Genomic DNA, 22,380 nt, shown 5'->3' on the forward strand with positions numbered 1-22,380 from the left:
CTCTGCCCAGGCTGCAGAGCACAGGGATGATTCCAGGGAACACAGAACGCCCGCCAGCACTGCAGAGCCCAGCTCCAGCCTGGTCCCAGCACCCGAGGCTGTGCCATGGCAGTGGCATCCCAGAGAGCAGAGCCATGGCAGGTATTCCATGGACATCAGCTCCTGGAGCTGCCCCAGCCTGGGTGCTGAAAAATATTTGTTATCACACAAAACCATGCAAAACATTACCAGGATTTGTATATGTTTTTAAAGATTTCAGTGTATCCAGCAGGAAATACCTGAAACAGCTCCACAATTTGGGATTCATTCACCCTATCTCCTCGCTCTGGGCACAGATCAGTGCATGCCACAGGCAGAGGGTTTCATTTAAATATTTAAATTACTGTTCCAGCATTTTGTCTAACTCCTACATGACATTAGACAGCAATTCCCATGAGAAAATACCATACAGAAAGCCAGGCAGGAGCTGACTGTGCTTTCTGCAAAAGTAGCAGAAGTTCCCAGTGAAACTTCTACATGCAGAGAGATTTTGACTTATTTTCAGCAGGCTTCTGTTCATTTTTAGGAACTGCTGAGCCTTTGTGTTCAGTGGGAAACCCCAAGAGCCGAGCAAACAAACCAACACACAGAATGGCTGGGACAGGAGGGGAGCTGCACACGACAGTCCAGCTTGCACATTTCTTACGGTTCCCTCTGGCTTTTAATCCCAGCACACAGCTGTTTTGGGGATAGGAAAACAGCAACGAGTCACTGAATTGTGAGCCAAACATATTTTTAGCACTGTTGATTTCAGAGCTTTGGCACTCAGGAGCAGTGTGTCATCCCCATCACTCAGGTCTGACACATCAAGCCTCGAGATTGCTGCTGAGATTCCCTTTGAACGCAACTCCTCGTGTCTGCACAATGAGCAGAGAAACACACCCCCCACAGCCTGAAAGCATCACTCTGGGGACAGCCACCCCCATTCCAGCCGATGCCAGGGGGCTGGAAAAACCAGCCCCAGGCAGAGCCAGGCTGGATGCCAGGCTCGAGGCAGGATTTGTGCAGTGACCAGCAGGAGCAGAAACCTCTCCAGGCTGAACAGCTTCACCTCAAGGAACAGGTGAGCCTTTCAGCTCCCCATGCAGCACACCCGCAGCTAAAGGTACCTCCCCACCCCCACCTTAAACTGAATTATCTGTGCCAGGTACAGACAACAGGGACAGAACCAAAACTCAACACAGCCAGCAGCAAAGCCAGCGTGGGGAGGCTCATACTGAGGGTTATGGGACAAGCAAATGTATTTGTATGTGCACATGTGATTTTAAAAATCTGCTGAATAAAGAACACACCCCTCACTCAGTGACAGCCCATCAAAACCCGGGCTTCAGCCGGCCCACGTTTTCTCAGCTTACCCCTGAAACGCTGTGTCTCAAAGAGCACTTTCACCCTGGCACTGCCCCTCCCAGAGGACCCACGTTGCAGGCGTCAATAACAACGTTCACACACGCAGCAAGCCCCAGCCTGCCCCTGCCCCAGCAAACACCCACGGCTCCCGTGCAGCAGCAATATTTACTTTCCCCGCACGGCAAGCTGTCAGCGCAGGGCCCGTGGGCACGGCCGCACACAAACCCTGCCCCGAGCCGCGGCCGTGCCGGGAGAGGCTGAGCCCCGAGTCACGGGCACGGCTCCGTCAGCAGCCCGGCCCGGGGCTGCGGGGAGCTCTCCCGGGCCCGGAGCTGCAGAGGCACAATGCACTCACTGTCCCGGCCGCTCCTGCCCACGCCGCTGACGCCGCGGTCTGTCCCCATGGCAACGCCGGGGATGCTACAGCGGCTCTGACCTCACCGGGGAGGGATGCGGGGCACCGCGCTGAAGCAGCGACTGCTGCTCCTACAAATAAACGGCTCTTCCATGGAAATCAGCAGGAATTCTGCTCGTTGCTCCAGCGGGAGGGGACTGGCTGCTCCGCTCCAGCCAGCTCGGCTGAGGTCAGGAATCTGCTCGAGAAAAGGGCAGGGCAGAGCCAACGGCCCCAGGAGAGGAGCATCACCAGCAGCAGCAGCTTGCTTCTGTGAACAGCGGCAAGCCCTGCCTTTGTGAGGGGCAGAGGATGCTGGCCAGCAGCTCAGCTGCTTTCTCTCTGCCCTTGCAGATGCCAGTGGGGACACAGAGGCCAGGACACAGCAATGGCTCCAGGCAGATGGCCCCAGCACCACCCAGACTTCTCCCTGAGCTGCCAAGGCGAGCCTGGGTAGGGCAGCAGGAGCTCAGGGCAGCAAACCTCACACTGCTGGCCCTCTGCCACACTGGGATGGCAGGGAACAGCCCTGCCACCCTCCAGCTGGGCTCCCCAGGGAGGGAGAGCCCTTACAGGGAACAGGTAGGGGATGGATCAGCCCAGCAAAGGTGCTTTTCAAGGACTCAGAGATACAGCTTTGCTCCCAAGGCCGTGCCACCATCCAGAGTTGATCCATCTCTGCATACTGCATCCCAGAACACAGACTGCAATACTCCAGAAAAGCACTGTCCTCTCCACTGCTGTTCTGATGGATATCTCACAGGCAGCTCCTCAGCACAGGCAGCTCCAGCACTTCCCCCCTCCCTGCACTCAAGCATTTCCCAGCCTGAGGTTTCACTGCTGATTCACCCCCTGATTCAGTACCAAAAGATCCTTCTGCTTTCACAGGGGGTTAAAAGAAAGTGAGTCTCACACCCAGGCAGCACTGGCACCTCCTCACGCTCTCAGTCAGCTTTGCTGTCAGCTAACATCCTTCCCTGTGTCACTCAGCTCCTCTTCCCAAGCCCTCTGGGATCCCACCCAAACTGCCCACAGGCTGCCAGCTCTCACTGCCCCTTTTCCCCACAGGTCTCACCCCATGACTGTCTCTCTCACCCCAGCAGGGAATGAAGCAGGGCTCTGGATGCTCCTGTACTGCAAATAACCACCAAAGAACTCCTCTGGCCAGGCCCAGGAAAGGTGCAGGCAGCTCCACCAGCCCTGGGGAAGCCAGGCAGCCTCCCCAGGGGGAGACCCTCAGGAGTGCCCTTAGGAACCCAGGGAGAGTTGAAATCACAGGAGAAAGACATCAAGGGATTTCAGTTTCAAAGGACTTGACCCTTGATTTACCAAACTCCTTTTCACACATCTCTGAACAGCAGGAAGGAAAAGGCTCCCCAAGGCCAGGGCCACAGCAGTGTGAGCACACACGGCTTGGGGAGGGCCACCCTGCGCCGGTCTGAAACAAGGCAGTGCCTTCAAAGGCAGCCACTCAGCCAAATGTGACAATTAGCATGAAATGAGGGAATAAAGGCCCACCCAGCAGCTGCATTCCATGCTGGGTTTATCCAAACCATCCTCTAGGAAAAGTTAAAGATAGCCCTGTGCAGGCCAGGGGCACAAGTTGGGTTCTGACCTCACATCTGCTGGCTGCAGCTCCCAGGATTTAACTGGAGTCCCTTATTTGCATAAGCAAAAGAGTCGATTTTCTTTATTTAATTAACTTGCTTATTGTCATTTGAAGGGGCCAGCCCAGAGCTTCTTTGCATTTTTCTAAAGCTGAGCTGTCTGTTATTTACACTAACTGCTTGGAAGCTCCAAGTGAGAGCTGGTTTCCTGAGTGAAATCTGGAATTCTCTGGTAGATGTGCATATTTGTTTCCTCATGGCAGTGCTGAACACTGCCTCCTGTGTTCCTGAGCCAGCCCCAGGACCCAACTGCATGCACTTTCAGTTTTTTTTCCTTTTAATAGCTTTGCATCTGGGAGAAGAAAAAAAAGGAACGAGGCAAATTATTCAGGGCTTGACACCTACAAGACGTGGCAATGTCCCTGGGAGCTTGTCTACACACAAACAAGCATTTGGAGGAATATTAATATTTATGGATGCTCCCTGCTTCCCCTCCCTACACTCCACACACACAGACCTTGTAGATCCACATCACCAGATGCAGTCTCAGAGTGCCTGAGCCTCCAAAAAAACACTCCTTCCCATCTGCATTCTTACCTGCTGTCAGGGCAGGGTTTCATCTGGAATCTTATTTAAATACAGGTTTTGTTTGGATTTGCAGAACACCCCTCAGAGCATCAGCTCCCAGAAGGGTTGAGCTCAAGCATTAAAAATGATGTGGCAGTTTTACCTCTCAGCAGATCATCCCACAGTGAGCCCAGCAAACCTGAGGGGAGCTGCTGGAGCAGAGCACTGTCTGCAGCTCAGCATTTTGTCTCTCAGCAGCCAACAACAGGTGTGAGGGAAGAGCAGAGCCAGCAGTTATCAGAACTCACTCCTCTGGGAGCCTCATTTGTAGGAGCCCATTTGGGAACGCTCATTAATTCACTTGGGCATGTTTGAAACGAGCTAAAATTTGGGCTATCACTGATACCACTACCAACACCTGCACAGGAACTCTGCAGGGAATGCATCTCACACTTTTGCACTCAAAGGACACAGAAAACATCCTCAATGGGCAAATGAAATCACAGCTTCCACCTAAAAGCAGCGCATGCCTTGCCCACACTCCCCAAATCCTGTGCACCTAGGCAGGCCCCTGGGTTCAGCAGATGTTTCTTGTTTGCAAATCCTGAAAAGATTGCAAATTAAAGTCTGGCAAGTAAAGGTAAAAAGCACTCTCTACAGCACTGCTGCTTTTGGAAATGGCTGGCTTCAAGAGGAACATCTAATATCAACAATATTGACTGCAGGATTTCTGTTGACCCTTCTTTTCCCTGTTGTTTTATATCAGTCCATGTTCCTGTTGGCCCAGGCACACACAAGCACTACTGAGTGCCAGACACTTTCAGGAAGGATATTTCTGGCATCCCCATGACAACAAGTTGTGATATAGGTCCTACTTTTAAAACGCAACTTTGGATGGATACTGCCAAATTCCAACCTTTCAAAAATTGTTTATCAGGAATAAACATTCACTCCAATTCATTCCTAGAGCTCAAAATTTACGTTTTTCCCTATTTTTCAAAATTAAAAAATCCCTTTTAGCATGCTTATAGATTTGTTATTTCAGGACTTGTCATGAGCAGTGGGTGGAGCAGCCCAGGCTAGGAGGACTCCAAATGCAGGAACCATACTGCAGTGCTGGGACCCACTCATTTGGTTTTGGTTCCACTTTGAATCCTGCTCTGCACAGGACTTGTTTGCCCAAGTGCAGTTCAGATGAGGCCAGGACTGCAATGAACAATGAGAATCAGTTACCAGCAGCATGTGGACAAAGCCCTTGCTCAGAAATTGACCATTTTCTGCTCTCATGTAAACATGCTTTAATCTTTTGTACATTAAAGCTTGCGGATGTATCCTGGATTGCTTACAGACTGAAGCTGCTGCCTTTTCAAAGCCAGCGAGAATGTTCTCCAGATTACAATGCTCATATATATGGTTGGGATCTTTTTTTTTTGTTTTAATGCTAATGATTTCCATCTTTGGAACAAAATTATTACTAATTATGGTTTCCAGTCATTCAACAGTGAAGAAAGCAGGCTCAAGGAGGAAGTTACTTCTACAACAAGCACACACTGCTCTGCATTTCTGTGGTTTGAAGATTAAACTTTCTACCCCCACCTACCTAGGATTATGTTCTGTAAAACTTCCCACTTAAGGCTTCACAGCAGCACTGACTGCTGTGAAGATGTGAACACACCAGCATCTGAAGCTTTCACTGATGTTCAGTGTATTTTCATTAAAACAATTAACCCCTCCCCATCGTGGATTTATTGCAGCTTATTTTGCTCTACATGAAACCTTGAAAGAAAATTCAGCTTTGTCCACCTGATGGCATGAACCATCCCCAGTCAGCTTCGATGCTGGTGCACATCTGTACACTTAAGGACAGAGAGAATAAAACTCAGCAACAACTCTCCATTTATCTGATGACACCACGACTCGGGTCTCAAAGGTCTCCTCCTTCAGAGGAACACAACATCTCTGAGATGCCCCAGGGAAACACCAGCTCTCCACTGAGCAGAATCCAACCACTGTATCTTAGAGACAATATCCCAACAAATCATTCCTCTGGGTCCTCTCTTTCGGCTTTGTCAGATTTACACAAATCTATATTTTATGGGAAGTATCCCTGTTTTGTACCATCAACAGACAGGATCACCATTTACAAAGTCAGGGAACACTTATCACTGCACTTTTGACTATCACAGCATAAGCCCAGAAAAGCAGAACAGTCTGCGAACCTTTCTTTCCCCCTCAATTTTAACTCAAGCCGGCGCTATTTGTCCCCAGGCTGGAGCCATCGCTGCGGGCGGCTCGGGCTCAGGGCGGGCGGCAGCTCCGAGGGCTGCACGCCCCAGCGCTCCGGGAGCTGCCCGGGCACCGTGCGGGGCAGCGAGAGCCCGGCCGGGCTGTGCCGAGCGCCCCCGCCGCCCCGCAGCAGCGCTCACTGCCGGCTGCACGGCCCGGGGACAGCGGCGATGTCCCGCCCGGCCCGACACTGCCTCCCGGCACACACCGAGCCCTGGGCTCCATCGCGGCACACACCGAGCCTGTGCTGGGTTCCATCCCGGCACACACCGAGCCCTGGGCTCCATCCCGGCACACACCGAGCCCTGGGCTCCATCGCGGCACACACCGAGCCTGTGCTGGGTTCCATCCCGGCACACACCGAGCCTGTGCTGGGTTCCATCCCGGCACACACCGAGCCCTGGGCTCCATCGCGGCACACACCGAGCCTGTGCTGGGTTCCATCCCGGCACACACCGAGCCCTGGGCCGGGCTCCATCCCGGCACACACCGAGCCTGTGCTGGGTTCCATCCCGGCACACACCGAGCCCTGGGCCGGGCTCCATCCCGGCACACACCGAGCCTGTGCTGGGCTCCATCCCGGCACACACCGAGCCTGTGCTGGGCTCCATCCCGGCACACACCGAGCCGCTGGGCTCCAGCGGCCCCGGACAGGCACCTGCCGGCCCAACAGCTCCCGCCTGCCGGGCCGGCCCCGAGGAGCTGCCGGGGGCTCCGCCGCGCCCGGGCGGCCCCTCACCAACCTTCGATCGGCTTGTAGTCATAGTCGTCGTCGAAGAGGATGGAGAAGTCGAGCTCCTCCTGCGGGCTGTCCGGCCGGGCCGGGCCGGGGCCGTGCCCGGGGCCCCCCTCCTGCGGGCCGGGGTCGGGGCCGGGCCCGGGCCCGGGGCCCGCGGCGCTCATGGCGGCCCGGGAGCGGGGCTGCCCCGAGAGCCGCGACCCGGCGGAGCCTCCGGCAGCGAGAGCCGGGCGGGCACCGCGGGGAAACGGAGGGAACAGAGCGAGGAAACACCAAGAAATGCCCGGGCGGGGGAGGCTGCGGCGGGCGCGCTGCCCCGACGGCGGGTGCGGGCGGCGAGCCCCGGGTGGCACGGCCCCGCACGGCTCGGCTCGGCACGGCACGGCTCGGCTCGGCTCGGCACGGCACGGCACGGCACGGCACGGCACGGCACGGCACGGCACGGGCGGCAGCGGGCAGCTTCCTGCTCCTCGCAGGCACCTGCGCCGGGGCCGCCCCCGGGGAGGAGCCGGCACCGGCCCGGCAGCACCGCACGGGCCCCGCGCCGGCAGCGGCGGGGACAGCGGGCCCGCCCCGGCTCGGGGGCTCCGGGAACGGCGCCCTTTGGCCGAGCATCTCCGCCCTGGTGCCCCACGTTCGGCGTGACCGGCTGTCTGCCCGCAGCCCCCGCCGCTCCGGCGGCGCGGCCGTGCCCCTGCCTGCTGCAGGCTTCGCGCATCCCGCGCCATGTGCTCCGCTTGCAGCGGCTGGCTGTGAGCACCGGACAGCCTCTCCCAGCTGGAGCACCTCTAGACGCACCGGGCCCACCGTGCACAAGGGCTCTGTGCTCCTCTTGCCTCGCTCACAAACAGCGTTTCAGAGGATGGGCGCTCGCCGCCTTCCCTGCTGACCACAGCCGGGTGCTGCCAGCTTCCCCAGGGCCCCCAGGCACCTCCAGCACATTGACTGCATTCATCCCACCTGCCCTGGCCCTGCCTCGGCCCCCCGAGAGCCTCCTGCCCCTGGCATGGCTGCTACAGCCAGCAGTGACTTCGCTCGTGGGTGACTGGGGACCCTGGTTTGTGTGCTCAGAGCATCTGTGCTCAGAGGGCTGTTCTCCCTTACCTGTTTGTGTGGTGCCCTTTATGAGTGTGCAGATGGCTGTCATCAGGTCTGTGAGTTTGAAAAATGCTCCTAGTCTGTAGACAGGGCAGGAAGGCAAAGGCAGAGGGACCACGATCATTAAAAAAGTATTTTGGTGTTTACTTCAGCTTGTTTTTATTTGCTAAGCCTGTCAGCACGGCGGCATTAACTGCAAGACAAATCTTTAAGTTACATTACTTGTCTAAGGTCACAGAAAGTCTGTTTTAAAGCGCACATGAACCAGAATCTCTGCAGTCGGGTTTATAACCTACTGCCTTTCTCATTAATGTGTCCAGCCAAGTAATGACAAATCATTCTCATCACACCCTTTTGCTCCATCCTGTGCTCGTCCAGAAGACAAGAACTCAGACTATCCCTGCAGTTTGCAGTCAGGTTCTTCACTGAGTTTTGAAGAAGCCCAGGATTGGCTGGTCCCCCTGCAGCTCCTGGGGGGCAGCAGGGGCACCTCTGGGTGAGCAGAACCACCACACAGGGCTGGGGCTGAAAGGGCGCTCAGGGAGCAGCCAAACACCAGAATCAGGCCTCGTGGCATTAATTTGTTACTGGAAGGTGCCAGGGGATAGGGAAAAGTGCCTGTCAGAAAGGGCAGGTGAGCCTGCAGACAGAAAGTTCACTGAGGTATTCACAGACACTGCCTGCCCCTTGGGGAACCTGTGCTGCCTGGTTTGTTCTGAATTGTTTAAACATCTATTAAATTGGATTGTTTGTGTCTGTTGTCCAGTGATCCTTACCGCTTGCTGAGCACTGGCCTGTTATCATCGCCTCTTCTATTTAAAATTCATTAGAAAAGCAAAATATACTTGCTGATCTTGGCTTAGCACTAAAGAGAGCTGTCATCCTCACAGCTGACACCACATGGAGCATGACTGGAGAGCATCAATTGGATTAGCCTCAGAAAGAAGTGACACAAAAACATTGGGCTTTTCCAGCGAGATACAGCTGATTGGCAGGAGGGCGTGGGGAGAAGACCCTGACTTCTGCTAAAGCTCTATCCCATCCTTTACTTCCCATTAGCCATGTGAAGCTTCAAACTTATCCTCAGCTCCTGCTAGGATTAGTAATACTCCACAAATGGAAAATGTACCTTTTGCTTTCCAAGAGGAGCGTGTCATGCGAGAGTCTCGCTGCTGACACACAGAATCATCAGTCCTGCCTCTGCCCAGGAACGAGGATGACAAGACAGCAATGAGAAAAGTGCTGGAGAAATGTAGGAATTAGCTCAGCTTATAGGATTCAAGGATTTTTTGCCCAGCAGACAACTTGACAGATGTCAGGGAGCAAGAGGCACCGGGCTGTAGTGCAGTGTGTCCCTGCTGCTCCCCCCTGCAGGGCACGCCAGGACACCATCCCATCTGGTCACTGCTCAGAGCCTGCAGGAACAGAGCTTCCACATGCTCTGAGAGCACAGAGATGTGAGTTGGAACGCTCTCTGGGCTGGCTTTGCACCTACCTGTGTGTTATTTCGAGCAGAAATGTTACAAATGCATAAAACACAGATCTGGCCTAAATATTAGAGGGGCATGAAGCCGTTGGTAGGTGCAGGCAGCTGCAGAATCCAGCTCAAGTGGCAGCTGTAGTTTTTGGAGCCTTCCAAAGGCTGAGTGGAGTTTAGTTTAGACCCAAAACAGGCTCTTGATTCCACAGTGAAAATAAAACATTATGAATTAAGTTTTAGCTGTTAATAACTACATAACTGACAAATACTGCCCACAGTCTGTCATTAATAATTAGTGGTGAATGAAAGGCAGGGAAGCTCCTAGACTTAAACAGACTGTGGGCTCTTCAGCCCAGCACATACACTCAGAAACATCAAAGAAAAAACCCAAGCAATGTAACAAACACTTCCTAAAGCTTGATTTTCACTAGGGCTGGAGTGAAAGTCTGGAGTACAGTGCTCAAAGACCAGAAATACTGCTCGGTTTTCCTAAATCTCAATCTTTTTCACATCAGAGCCTTCCTTTCCCCAAGGATCCCCCATGCATTTCTCCTGTGTCCAGGGTCATGGAGAGTGGTCCCAGCTCTGCTTGGGCTCTCAGCACCACCCTGAGATCCAGGAGTCAGCATTAGCTCTGGGGTTCTTCTATAAAGCTGTTTTCACGAGCCAAAAAGGTGTTTGAAGGACTGAAGCAAAGCCTGTCCTTGGCAGCATTAACAAAAATTGCAGCCACGTATGCTTGCAGCAGGCTCCACACAGAGCAGGGCTGGAAATCACTGTGCTGCCATTTCAGGGAACTGCAGCATGGAAGCAGTCCTTTTCCACATACTTGGATCCGTGCTGCCCTTTGACAGGGCTGTGCTTCAATAAAACTTCAGAAGAATGTGAAGACGGGACTGCCTAGGTGCTGGGGGACGGGGAATCCAAAAACAAAGCTACGAAGAGCCCTTCTAGTGTAATTCTAACTGGGACTTAGAGAGTACTTCACATATTTCTCAGTGTTTAAATGCACTGCCAATGTAACTTCTCATTTACTATTTCAGTTTCTCCTTGTGCTGCCCCACTGTATTCCCTGCACCGGTAACTTCACTAATGCGAGGGAGCAGAGGATGCTCTGAGATGAAGAAATTTTATTTCATCTCAGAAATATCTGTGCTAATTATTATTTGTCCCACATGATACATAATTTAATCTGAGTCTCTAATACTGCAATGCCTTCACATTAAACTTTTTAAAAGAAAAAGAGGTAGAAAAAAGCGGATTAAGAAAGCTGCATGTCTATTTAGCTGCTAAAACCCAAAGAAAATATGAGTCAATGCTGTCTTAAAAATCTAAGTGTTCTAATGGTGTATGTGGCAGGCATTAGAAATTTAACAGGCAACTAAAACTTGCACATGGACTTAATCCAAGCTCTTTAAAATGAGCTCAGCCTGTGAGTGACTGGTTGCTTGGTCTGGAGAGTGGGGAGTGTTATTAGAGAAAAAAAAAGGAGGGAGAGAGAAGGGAGAAATATCTGGTAGTTCCTTTGAGAGGCACAGGCACACGCACTACTTTTCAATTTTGGGGTCAGCTTGAGTCAGAGGTATTACCCCCCAATTTCAAGCTTAAAGTGGTTTGGCAAGAAAGGACAATGGAAAAATCGCTCATATCTCCACGTTCCCATTAAGTTCTGAAGTCTGCTGGGCAAACCAAAGGAATGCACATATCATAGTTTTTTTAAAAAATAGATTAGACCAGTAGTGGAAAGAAGTTCTAGGATATTATTATCCTTGGCTATTTTTTAAAAAATGAGTGATGAAATTTCACTTAGAATATCTACTGGAATATTATAAAAGAGTGCTCCAGTTCTGACAGGGTCCCATCTGTGAATGCGATTCCTGCCCTGCACAAAAGACTCTGGAATAATTTTCTGGCTGTAGCTGGTGTCCCGCAGGACAGGCTGGTGGAGAGAAAGGTCAAGGGACAGAATTCACAGCCAGGGGACCCCAGGGTGACACAGGGACCCAGGGCCACCTGGGCAAGGTCTCTGCCGTGGCTGAAGCCCAGCTCAGGGAGAAAAGGCACCAAAGCAGCTTTTTGCTGTCAGGGTGTTTGTGCAGAGCCCTCATTCCTCATCCTGAGCCTGCTCCAATCATAAAAGGGGAGAAGGGCTTAAAATTATTAACACATCATCATTTACACACCCTGCATTAGTAAGACTCTAACACTTTGTTGTGGGTGCAGGAATCCTCCCAGAGGCAGAGACTGATCCCAGAAATGCCATGTATTATTAACCCCTTGCAGTTTCATGCTGCTTTTTCCTTGTGGAAATGTTGGGAGCAGCCTTGTGACACAGAGGCAGGTCGGGGGCAGGGACTGCTCCAATCACTCCTGCATCACTGACAGGAGCAAGCCTTAGGCAAAAATACATTCTGGGCCCCAGGAGCATGTTCTTCCTGCAGCATCTCAAGGCTCTCTCTGCAACTGACTGCACTGCTCCCCTGGCTACTGTGGTCTCAACTGTTCGATCTGGAAATAAAAAATAAATTAGTGCTTTCCATGCTGGCTGTGAGTGCAGGGCCCTGGGGAAAGCAGCGCTGCCCAGCCCCGGGAGGGGCTGCGGTGCTGCCCTGTGCCTTGGTGCTGCTGTCCTGCAGCAGGTGAGCTCCCTGACACGAGCACGAATTCTCCTCGTTCCCTTTGCTGCTCTGCAGCAAAGTAACTTCCACGGGCTGTTGTGAGAGTGACTAAGAGCAGCTGGAGCGCCCAGGAGAGAGGGAGTTTTGTCTGGAGAAAGCCGAGGAGACACGAGGCAGGGCAATGGCCTGATCCTAAGGCGGTATAAAGCCACTCGAGAGTCTTTCCATTGGCTTGTCCGAGAATCGGAGCTCTCGGATGATCCCCTTTGGGTGTAGGTGTTAACGAGTGTGTTTTGGCAGGTGCCCGGGGAGCTCGCTCCGGCAGGAGAAAACAAACAGCCGCTACTAAGGGCCCTCAAAGGCGGCCGTGCCGCGCTCGCCCCGTCCCCCGGAGCCCGCTCAGCCTCCGCGGCTCTGACTCAGCTCCGAGCGGCGCTGCCAGCGCGGGCGGGGGAAGCGAGAATCGGGGATGGAGCGGTGCGATGGAAGAGCCCTTCCCTTGTGCACCTCCTGCCCCGTCTCCCCGCAGCGGCAGCGCTGTCACAGCCGAGCCCACCCGCCCGGCGGGGAGCTCGCTGCTTCTCGGCTGCGGTGCGGGACGGGGCTGCGGGCGGCCAGCCCTCCCCCCGCTCCGAGCATCCTCCGCCGGACCCGGAGCCCCCGCCCGGCACGGCCCGGAGAGGTGCCCCGCGCTCCGCTCCGTGCGAGCCCGAGCCCCTCCGCCTCCGCACGGCCGGCCGCGCCCTGCCCTGCCCTGCCCTGCCCTGCCCTGCCCCGGGCCCGCAGCCCGGCGGGGCAGCGCGGAGGATGCCCGAGGGAGGCGCAGCATCCCCGAAGGCTGCCCCGTCCCCGGGCGGCGGGACAGCCGCGCTGCGGAGCGCCCGGCGGCTCGGACCGGGGCTGACGGCGGGGCAGGCTCCTCCTCTCGCCGCGCTCAACTCTTAACTCTTGCCTCCTCCTGAACCCCGCACGCCGCCCCCAGCCCCGACCCCCGCCCGCCGCCCGGCCCGGCCGCGGCCCCGTCCCGCGGGCACCGGCCCCGCCGGGACCCCCGCGCACCCCCGGGCCCGCGGCCGCCGAGCCCCGGGCCGGCCGCGCTGCCGCCGCCTCCGCCGGGCCCGGGGCAGCGCCCCCAGCCCCCAGCCCCCGGGCCGGGCAGGCGGCGCAAGGGTTAAGCGGCCGGGTTAGTCAGCGAGACTCCTGGGGTGATGGCTTGGAAGAGGAGAGTCCCTCTGGCTGGAGTTTAAAGGAGGCCGCTCCAGACGGATTTGTATCGCCGTGGCGGATCGCTTCAAACCAAAGCAAACCTAAAGGCAGCCCAGTCCCTTCCCCGAGGGCCCTTCTGGCCGCGAACCCCTCCTGCCCACCCGCCTGCCCGCGGGCTGGGGCCGCGGGACGGACCGAGCGACACGCACACGGCACCCGGACACGCAGCACTCACGCACGCCCTACCTTGATCCATAGACCTCATGATGTGGTGGTAGTGTACCAGCCTGCAGGCAGTTTCTCGCTGCATCAGGAATTTAAAAAAAAAACAAAAACAAACTATAGCAGAAAAAAAAAAAATCAGAAAAAAAAAAGGAAAAAAAAAATCGCCTTTAAACCATCTTCAACCAGTGCCGCCCGGACAGAGGGAACCCCTCTTGCTCGCCTCCTCAGTAAGTGTTTGGAGGTGCAAAGAGGGATCCGAACTGGGCTGAGCGTGTTCCTGAAGTGAAGTCAGTTCTCTGCTCTGAGATGAGGGTTACTAGAGAGGGAAAGGCCACTTCCTTCCCTGCTCCGAGTGTTTATAGTCTTTGAATGCTGTAAAATAACGGGATTCCCTCACTGTTTCCTCCTGTTTATCCCAGTGCCATGGAAACCCCTGGATCGGCTCCATCTCCCAAACTGAGGGCTTTCCTGCAACTTCACACTCAGGAATCCATGACGTCTCCCAGCTCCGGGCCAAGGCAGCTCTGCGGCTTTCTCAGTCTGCAGCACAAGCACTTAATTGTTGAGCAGAAAGTTAGAGAGCGAGTAAGAAAGAAATATGGATGATGTTAAAAATCCCAGTGTGTGCTTTTTAAACAAAACTTGCAGGAACTGCAAAGCCTTTCAAAGCAACGGGGCTTCTGTGCAGAAGTTTTCCTTCTTCCCAGCAGAGACAAGCTCAGGCTGCTGCTGCTTTTACCTTTGAATAAATCATTCAGAAAAGCGAAGTCCCCAGCTTATATTTATGTCTTTTAAATTCAGCAGCACTCTATTAATACCCATCTTGTTACTGGCACAGGTTTTGGCTTCTAATTACCGCTGGCTCAATTCTTCATACAAAGACGAAAAGAAAAATTAGCAATCGGTGAATTTGTTTAGTGGCGTTGCACAGACCTCTCTCTGTTCCTATTTTTAGATCAATTTAGGAGAGGAGCAACCCCATGGATTTCCACTGATACACGTGGAGCTTAGCAAGAACGAAATAGCCAAGGAAGCCTCCGAAACCAAGACAACCCGTGTGTGTTTACATGTCCGATGTATAAACAGGAAAATAAAGCAAAAGAAAACAGGAAAATAAAGCCAGGGATGTCATGAACTGCGGCGGTCTCACAATGTATGGTTTTCACTGCTGTGCGAGGAGCATCTGCCTCTCTCTCCGCCGCTGGGCTCGGTATCTCCGTGCGACGGCACTTGCCCAGAGTTCATCCCAGCGGGGCTGCAGAGGTCACACATATAAAGGATCCTCCGGGGAGGGGGGCAGCTCTGCCGCCCCTCGGGGAGAGCGGCCGGGGTCAGCCGGAGCCCCGGTGAGTCACGGCAGCCGGGCTGGCCGGGTGAGCGCGGAGGGCTGCCTGGCACCCGCCCCGCATTTCCATTTTTCACTCCCTCGCTCCCCAAATCGACTCGAAGGAGGTATCGCAATCAAACTTTCTGCTGCTCGCGTTTGTTGTCCTGCAGGCTAGCAACTGCAGGCGGCCCGGGGAAACTCAGCGCACCTCACTTTCCTATCCTTTGTCATCTTTGGACACGTCGGGGCGGAAATCCCTTCCCGGCCCCGCGGGCCCGTTATGCAACCGGCCTCCCCCGGGGAGAGGGGCAGCCCCGGCCCGGGGACCCCGCTGGCCGCAGCTCCCCCCGAGCCCCGCAGCGGGACCCCCTCGCACCCCCCGGATCATCCCGGGGAGCCTTTTCCTCCCCGGCCGCAGGGCTGAGCCGCTCTCCCGTGAGGATGCTCCTGCCTGAGCCCCGGCACGGCGGGGCAGGGCCGAAAGGTTGCACCGGACCCTCAGGCTCGTACCTGGAGGCTTTTCCCTTCTCAGCCCTCTCCGCGAGCAGCTTCGAGCCGCGGCCGAGGTCCCGCAAAGCGCCGGCGCTGCTCGGCCGGCGGAGCCGGCATCCCCCGGCACAGGTGGCACACCTGAGACCCCCGCATCCCCACAAAGATGGCACACCTGAGACCCCCGCATCCCCACAAAGATGGCACACCTGAGCTCCCCGCATTTCCCGGCACAGGTGGCACACCTGAGACCCCCGCATCCCCGGCACAGGTGGCACACCTGAGACCCCCGCATCCCCACAAAGATGGCACACCTGAGCTCCCCGCATTTCCCGGCACAGGTGGCACACCTGAGACCCCCGCATCCCCGGCACAGGTGACACACCTGAGACCCCCGCATCCCCCGGCACAGGTGGCACACCTGAGACCCCCGCATCCCCCGGCACAGGTGGCACACCTGAGACCCCCGCATCCCCCGGCACAGGTGGCACACCTGAGCTCCCCCGGCTCTGAGCACATCCACAACCGGCAGCAGCGCAGTCGGAATCGCCGCATTCCTGTTTGGGAACAGTTAAAGGAAACCGAGGTTTCCCAAAGCTGCTGCTTTGCGTGGAGAGCAAAACGAATTTAATTAAATACTAGTCGGGAGAAATAAGTAATTAGCCCAGCCTCCAGCCTCGCTGAGCTCTGAGCAGTGGCCCCGGTACCCCCGGTCAGAATCGTCCTGGGGAGCGCAGAGGGCGATGGGGCCGGGCTTGGGGCGATGGGGGCGCCGAGAAGGGGCAAACTGGGGGCGAGCAGGATGGGGGGGGACACAAGCCGGGGGCACCTGGCCAGGGGGATCCCGGAGCGAGCGAGCGGATTTTGGGCCACCCCTTCGGAAAGCTCGGCCCGGAGCCTCCCACGCGGAGCTGCCGCGGGGGAGCGGCCCCGGCCCGCGGCTCCGGGCACGCAGGTTGGCTGCCCTAGGCTGCGCCGTTTAAAAATACAATGTCTTTCTTTTAATAGCCCGGTTTGATCGGCTCCCGCTAGTTCACATGACAGGCTTTTCCTAAAATATCTTCTTCCACTAAGTTTTTTCCAACTTAAAACTGCTGAATCCTGCTACCCAAATTAAACTCAGTGCAACGCGAAAAAAAAGAGAAATAAATAAATAAAGAAGTGAAAGAGGGCTGGCGGCTGCCTCCGGACTAGCATTCCCCAAACCAGCATATGACACAACTGTAAGATTTCCAAGGCTTTTGGAGAGTTCAGCGAGAGAATCGTGTCCTCCACTGGCTGCAGCTTCCCCGCTGAGTTAAACTTTCCTGACGGAACCTTTCTCCATCTGGCCGCGGCTCCAGCGCGTTGTGAGCGGCCGCGGAGGAGAGGGGGATGTAGTTCAAGTCTTATATAACTGTGCAAGCTGGATGCGGGGGCAGAGACTTTCCCTAGAAACGAGAGATTTTTATATATATATAGTTATTTTTAGCTTCCTTTTTCAAAGGAAGGCCAAATACCTCTGACTTTCCTTTGCTTTCTTATTTTGGTATCACTAAGGGATTTTATTTTTGGAGGTAGGGAGCTATTAATAGCTAATATTTTTAGCTATTTATTCCCTCTTTAGGAGAATACTTCCTCTTCCTTTTAGGGGCACATTCTGGACTGCATCCCTACCCCCCAAAAACCGACCCAGCTTCCCCCCATGCCCATGGCACCCTCTGGGAAGTGCCCAGCGGGTGCCTGGCTTTGGGGACAGGGGAGAGATGCATCTGCTGGCCCCGACCCCAGCAGCTCCCTGGCTCGGGGGGAGGATTTGGAAGCTGAACTTGTCCCCGGGAACAGCCCGGCCGCTGCTCAGCGCCGGGCTCGCAGCCCAGGAGGCCGAGCCGGGAGCTCCGTGCCCGGCCGGGGAGAGCTGCAGGCGGCCCAGGGAGAGCTGCAGGCGGCCCAGGGAGAGCTGCAGGCGGCCCAGGGAGAGCTGCAGGAGACCAGGGAGAGCTGCAGGAGACCGGGGAGAGCTGCAGGAGACCGGGGAGAGCTGCAGGAGACCGGGGAGAGCTGCAGGAGACCGGGGAGAGCTGCAGGCAGCTGGGGAGAGCTGCAGGAGACCGGGGAGAGCTGCAGGAGACAGGGGAGAGCTGCAGGAGACCGGGGAGAGCTGCAGGCAGCTGGGGAGAGCTGCAGGCGGCCCAGGGAGAGCTGCAGGCAGCCCAGGGAGAGCTGCAGGAGACCGGGGAGAGCTGCAGGAGACCGGGGGGCTCGGGAGGTCCCGGCCCTGGGGAGGGTCCCTGACTTCCCCTGGCAGCCACCCTCAGCATCACCCTGCTGGAGGATGAGCCTCCCTGCCCGGCTCCACGCAGGCATTTGGCAATACAACCCATTATTTTTAAAAATTAGTATTATTTCTCATGCTCTTTAGGAGATAAGCCATCAAGGCTTCCTGAGGATGTGCTCTCAGGCCATTGGGGCAGCTGCCTGGATTTTATCATCAGAGACTTCATGGAGACATCTCTGTTTTCCACTTGCAAAAGGTATTTCAGTCTCACAGCAACAATAAGTATTTCTGACAAAAGCTGCTGGCCCTTCCAAAGTAAATAGAGCTCTCCCCGAGTGTCCCTCGCAGCCGAGGCTCCCGCTGCAGCCTCCTCAGGTCCGTGTGCGCTGCCGAGCAGGGCTGAGCAGGATTCCCAGCCTGGGCTGTGCCCTCGCTGCCCTCCCGGCTCCCGGCTCCCGCAGCCTGGCAGCTCCCGCCCCTTCCCGAGCCGCCCTGGAGCATCCTCCCAGCCTGGGGCTGCTCCGGGCTCATTCCTGCCCCTGCACTGTCTAAATTACCTCTTCACTCCCTGGCTGTCGGATCTTGACTGAGCTCCACCGCCCAGGGAATCCCCCCACGCAGAGCTCTCTGGCCCTGGAACCAGAGCTGCTCGAATTCCTCCCGGTGAGAACTTGCTTTTCATCTACCGTTGGACATTCTGCTTTGGGAAGAGGTCTCCAGCCAACAGCCATGAGTGAGAGGTGCCAATTCTTCTACTGAGCCCTGGATTTCCAGGCCCAGCTACCTGGAAAATTCCCGTTATTGGTTATATCAGGGCTAGAACTGGCTTGTGAAGCTCCTTCCCTTTGGATGGTGCAGGAGGGAGAGGGAGAGGAACAAACAACAAGGCCAGGCCGTGCAGGCACAGAGGCAGGTGCTGGATCAACCCACAGCAGCCCAGGAGCTACAGCTGGATTTCTGTCCTGCCTGCTCTGCCCAGTGGAGCTGGACCCCTCTGGGATCTGTCCCTCAATGTCCCTGCATAAGCAGCACAAGGGAGAGCTGCTCCCTTTGGTACCTTGCTCCCATGGAATGAGAGCAGCATCATTCATTAATCAATTTTGTTTCCCATGAATTCCAAGGGAATTGTAGTTTAGAGTGATATTCTTCAATCTAAAGACAGCCAACCACCCACTGGCAGGGCACTGGCAGAAATGTGTATAAACTGATAGCATTTATTTCAGTTACATTGAGACATAAGTTGGTTTAACAATAATAAACCCACAAATTAGTGAGGTTAAACACCTGTGCGTTAGGTTCAGGATGGAAACACTGATGCAGTCATTCATTATATCATATGATGGCTAAACTAAATAAAGATAATAAAGAAAGGTTATGACTGTTTTGAAAAGGTGGCTTTAGTCCTTTCATATCAGCGCCTGGGCAAGGGAATCTGATATTATATCCTGAACAGAATTCACAATTCATTACTGGGGCTCTGGCCACACCCGGCAGCTAATCTAGAATTTCACACATTTAATGAACTTCATACTTGAAATATGTGGTCTGTAAAATCTGATTTACACTGTTGTTAAAATAGCTGGCGTTTGAAAGAGAATATATTTTAAACTATGCATTAGTGCACAAAGTTTGTTGTGTTTTTTTTCCTTTCCAAAAACCCCAAACCCATTCATTAATTCACCCCAACACGTATAAAACCTTCCCCGCAGTGTAATTTCTGCTGCAGTATTTCTTTCAGCACCTCAGATTTACTCTCCCCGTTTCTTTAGGAGCCAACTGCATCCAGTTATGCGCGGGGCCGAGAGCCCCCGAGTGACCAGAGGCCCTGCAGCCCCTAAGCTGAGCTGACAGCCAGCCCTGATGGAGAGCAGGCTCTGGAATTAGTCCTTACCTGCCACCTCCACAAAGCTCTGCATTAGGTCAGGCCTGCCTGGGCCAGGCTCAGCCAAGCGTGGCAGCCTTTCAGTGATGTTAACACCTGGGGTTTCCTGCAGGCTCTGCTTTCCCTGGGGGCTTTGTGGCACTCTGCTCTGCAGGGCTGCAGGAAGGATGAGCTGGGGCTCTGCAAGCCGGGCTCCTGGGGGGATGTCACAGGGATGTTGGCACTCACCTGCGAAACACAAGAGGTTTCTTTCTTTGGAAGGCAGTTCATGGAGAGCACAGCACCTGCAGGAATTAGCTCCACGCTCCAGTAATGAGCACTGGCAAGGATTCAGCTCAGGCTTGAACAAAACCCGAGGGTTGTGTGAGGGGTGGGTGAGGGTGACCCGTTCCTTTCCATCAGCCCTGGGCCTTGCAGCAGACACCAACTCTGTGCTCACGTTCCGTCTGCTTTGGGAGCTCCTCTCCTCAGGGGGCAGGGCTGCAAGCAGAAGTTTCACTCAGAATTTGTCTTCTGTAGCCTCTCTAGGAAAAATCAGGCATTAAAATCTGACAGAGGCAATGCTGATCCTTATAAATGTGCCTTTTTATTCCAAACCCTAAGCTCAGAACACAAATGTGCAGAGGAGCTCTGCCTCTGTGGGCACCATCCCTTGTCTTTCCCAGAGCTTTTTTGAGCGCAGCTTCTCCCCACGGCAGTGACACCATTGCAGCTGGAGCAGGGAAATGCCTCAGGGAGACCATGGCACGGCATTTCATTTGTTCTTGTTTTCAGCAGGAGTCCTGCTCAATAACAATTTGCATCGCTTTTTGTCACAGGTTGGTGGCATCTGCACCAAAGCAATCTGAGGTGAGGTTTTAAAGCCAGCAGAGGCAGCACGGGGCAGGCACAGCAGTGCCCCAGCTCCAGCTCTGAGGAGCAGATGTGAGGCACAGGAGTCAATCTGCTGCCTGCCAGCAGCACAGGCAGGACACCCCCGTGTCCCCAAGGTGTGCTCCGGGCTGACTGAGCACCAGCAGGCAGTGCAGCCTGCTCACCTCCACTCACCTCTCAATCCATCCTGGGGGTAACTCTGCTTTTACCCTGCTAAACAACTCTCTGCATATGGTTAAGCTACTCAGAGTGTACATTTAAAATAAAATCTGTTTCACATAAAAGGACAAATGAGAATGACTATTACCCCCATCTTTACTGCATTAAATTCTTTTGCACAGCTTGTTCTTGTTACTCCTCCTTTCTGAGGGAATCTGAAGAGCAGACAATATTCTGCCTTACGTGGACAATTCCAGCAAGCCAAGAGCAGGAGGCTTTCAAGTGGGAATGCAGTGATTTTAAAACCCTTTTTGTAACCCACTCAGGACTTGGCCACGAAGGGAGGAAGAGCAGAGGAGGGAAGGACATTCTTCTCACAGATCCTGCAAGAGGTTCATCATCTCTAACTTTAATTACAGCAGCAACATTTCAGAGATGCACCACGTAACCCAGAGAGCCCCACAGCCCCCAGGGAGTTTCAAGGCCATCAAATGCTCATGGCCTAAGGAGGCCTCAGCATCAGCTTTGAAATTGCCCCTGAGCAGGGTCTGCAGCAGCACTGGGTGCTGGCACTCTCCAGGTTTGTGGATTGCCTGTGCAGCTGCAGAGGTGCCTTCCCTGCTGCTCCCTCACAGCTCCCACTGGCACTCACGTTTCACATCCAGCACAGCTGTCATGTGGATCTGCAGCTCCAGAAGAAGACAGAAGAGAATCCATTGAAATGTTTGGATTGGGGCTTATCAACACTCCCCATCAGAAGGTTTTTAGAGCCTGCAATCTCATTTCTCATTTGACACCAGACATCTGAATACTCTGTGGAAGAAGGAACCTTAAGATTGACCCCCATGTTTAAAGTGCTGAGAAAATCTTATCACCAAAAAAGAAATATTTTTCTGCTTCCTGTGCTCTGCTATAGGGCCAGCCCAGACCACTGGTTCTCCTACGTGGGAAAGGGGAACAGGAGTTCCCTCCCTCTAGTGAAGATGTAAAACAATTATTTAATGCCACAGCAAGGCAGGGGAGAAGAGGCAGTGGCTGAAGGTGAGCACAGAGCAGCTCCATGAGGTTTTCCTCTCCCCAAATGGTTCATGTGCAGGGAGGCCTCTGCAGCTCCATCAGGCTCAGGGCCAGAGCGAGACACCCATTCCAGCCAGCACCTATTCTTTCTCCTCAGAAAAAGGAAAACCAGAGACACACCAGTGTCTAACACAACCCCAGTTTAGAAAACAAGGCCACTGGCATTCTTTGGTAAAGCCCAGGCTGAAAACTTACCCCAGGATGTGTGATATCCCAAAAATCTGCCAGCCCCTGCAGTCTTCAAACTTCTTGCATGACCACAGCCACATGAAGAATGAAATGAAAGCCCATGGAAATCTTTGACATTTCTACTATTATGCAATGTTTGGGTGAAAAAAAAAATTGCTGAAATTCTCCTTTCCTTCCAGAGTGAGTTTAGAAAAACTATTTCTAGCTTTTTTTAATTACACATTTCACCATTAAAAAGAAACCGTCCATAAATTAAAGGAACCACTAGCCAGGGCTTATGTAACCCATTTAGAGTGGGAAATTGGTAACACTTGGGAGCAAAGTCTGTTCCTGTGATTTCTGGAGTCTAGACCATTCATTTGATGTGTGCAAACATCACAAAAATGGTTTATTTAATATTGGCATTAACTACTTTATACCAAAAAAAGGACAGTCGTTAAAAAGGGCATCTGTGTCCTACAGGATCTAAAAGAAACACTTCCATAGATGGCCAGTGATCCCAGGGATAGTTCATCACTGCT

At 54.3% G+C, this 22,380-nt stretch overlaps 1 protein-coding gene across 1 annotated transcript in view; it reads right to left on the minus strand.

Annotated features, from left to right (window-relative positions):
- NFATC2 (nuclear factor of activated T cells 2) overlaps nucleotides 1-7,143 on the minus strand; it is a gene marked incomplete at both ends in the record, with an annotated part of 72,432 nt that extends 65,289 nt beyond the window's left edge. The window contains one exon of the mRNA XM_084217773.1: nucleotides 6,984-7,143. Within this exon, the coding sequence (XP_084073899.1) occupies nucleotides 6,984-7,143 (160 nt within the window). The remainder of the gene's footprint in view (nucleotides 1-6,983) is intronic.
- Nucleotides 7,144-22,380: the final 15,237 nt, after the last annotated feature.

The sequence above is a fragment of the Fringilla coelebs genome (genome assembly GCF_963513975.1).
Source record: "Fringilla coelebs genome assembly, chromosome: 18".
Taxonomy (NCBI): domain Eukaryota; kingdom Metazoa; phylum Chordata; class Aves; order Passeriformes; family Fringillidae; genus Fringilla; species Fringilla coelebs.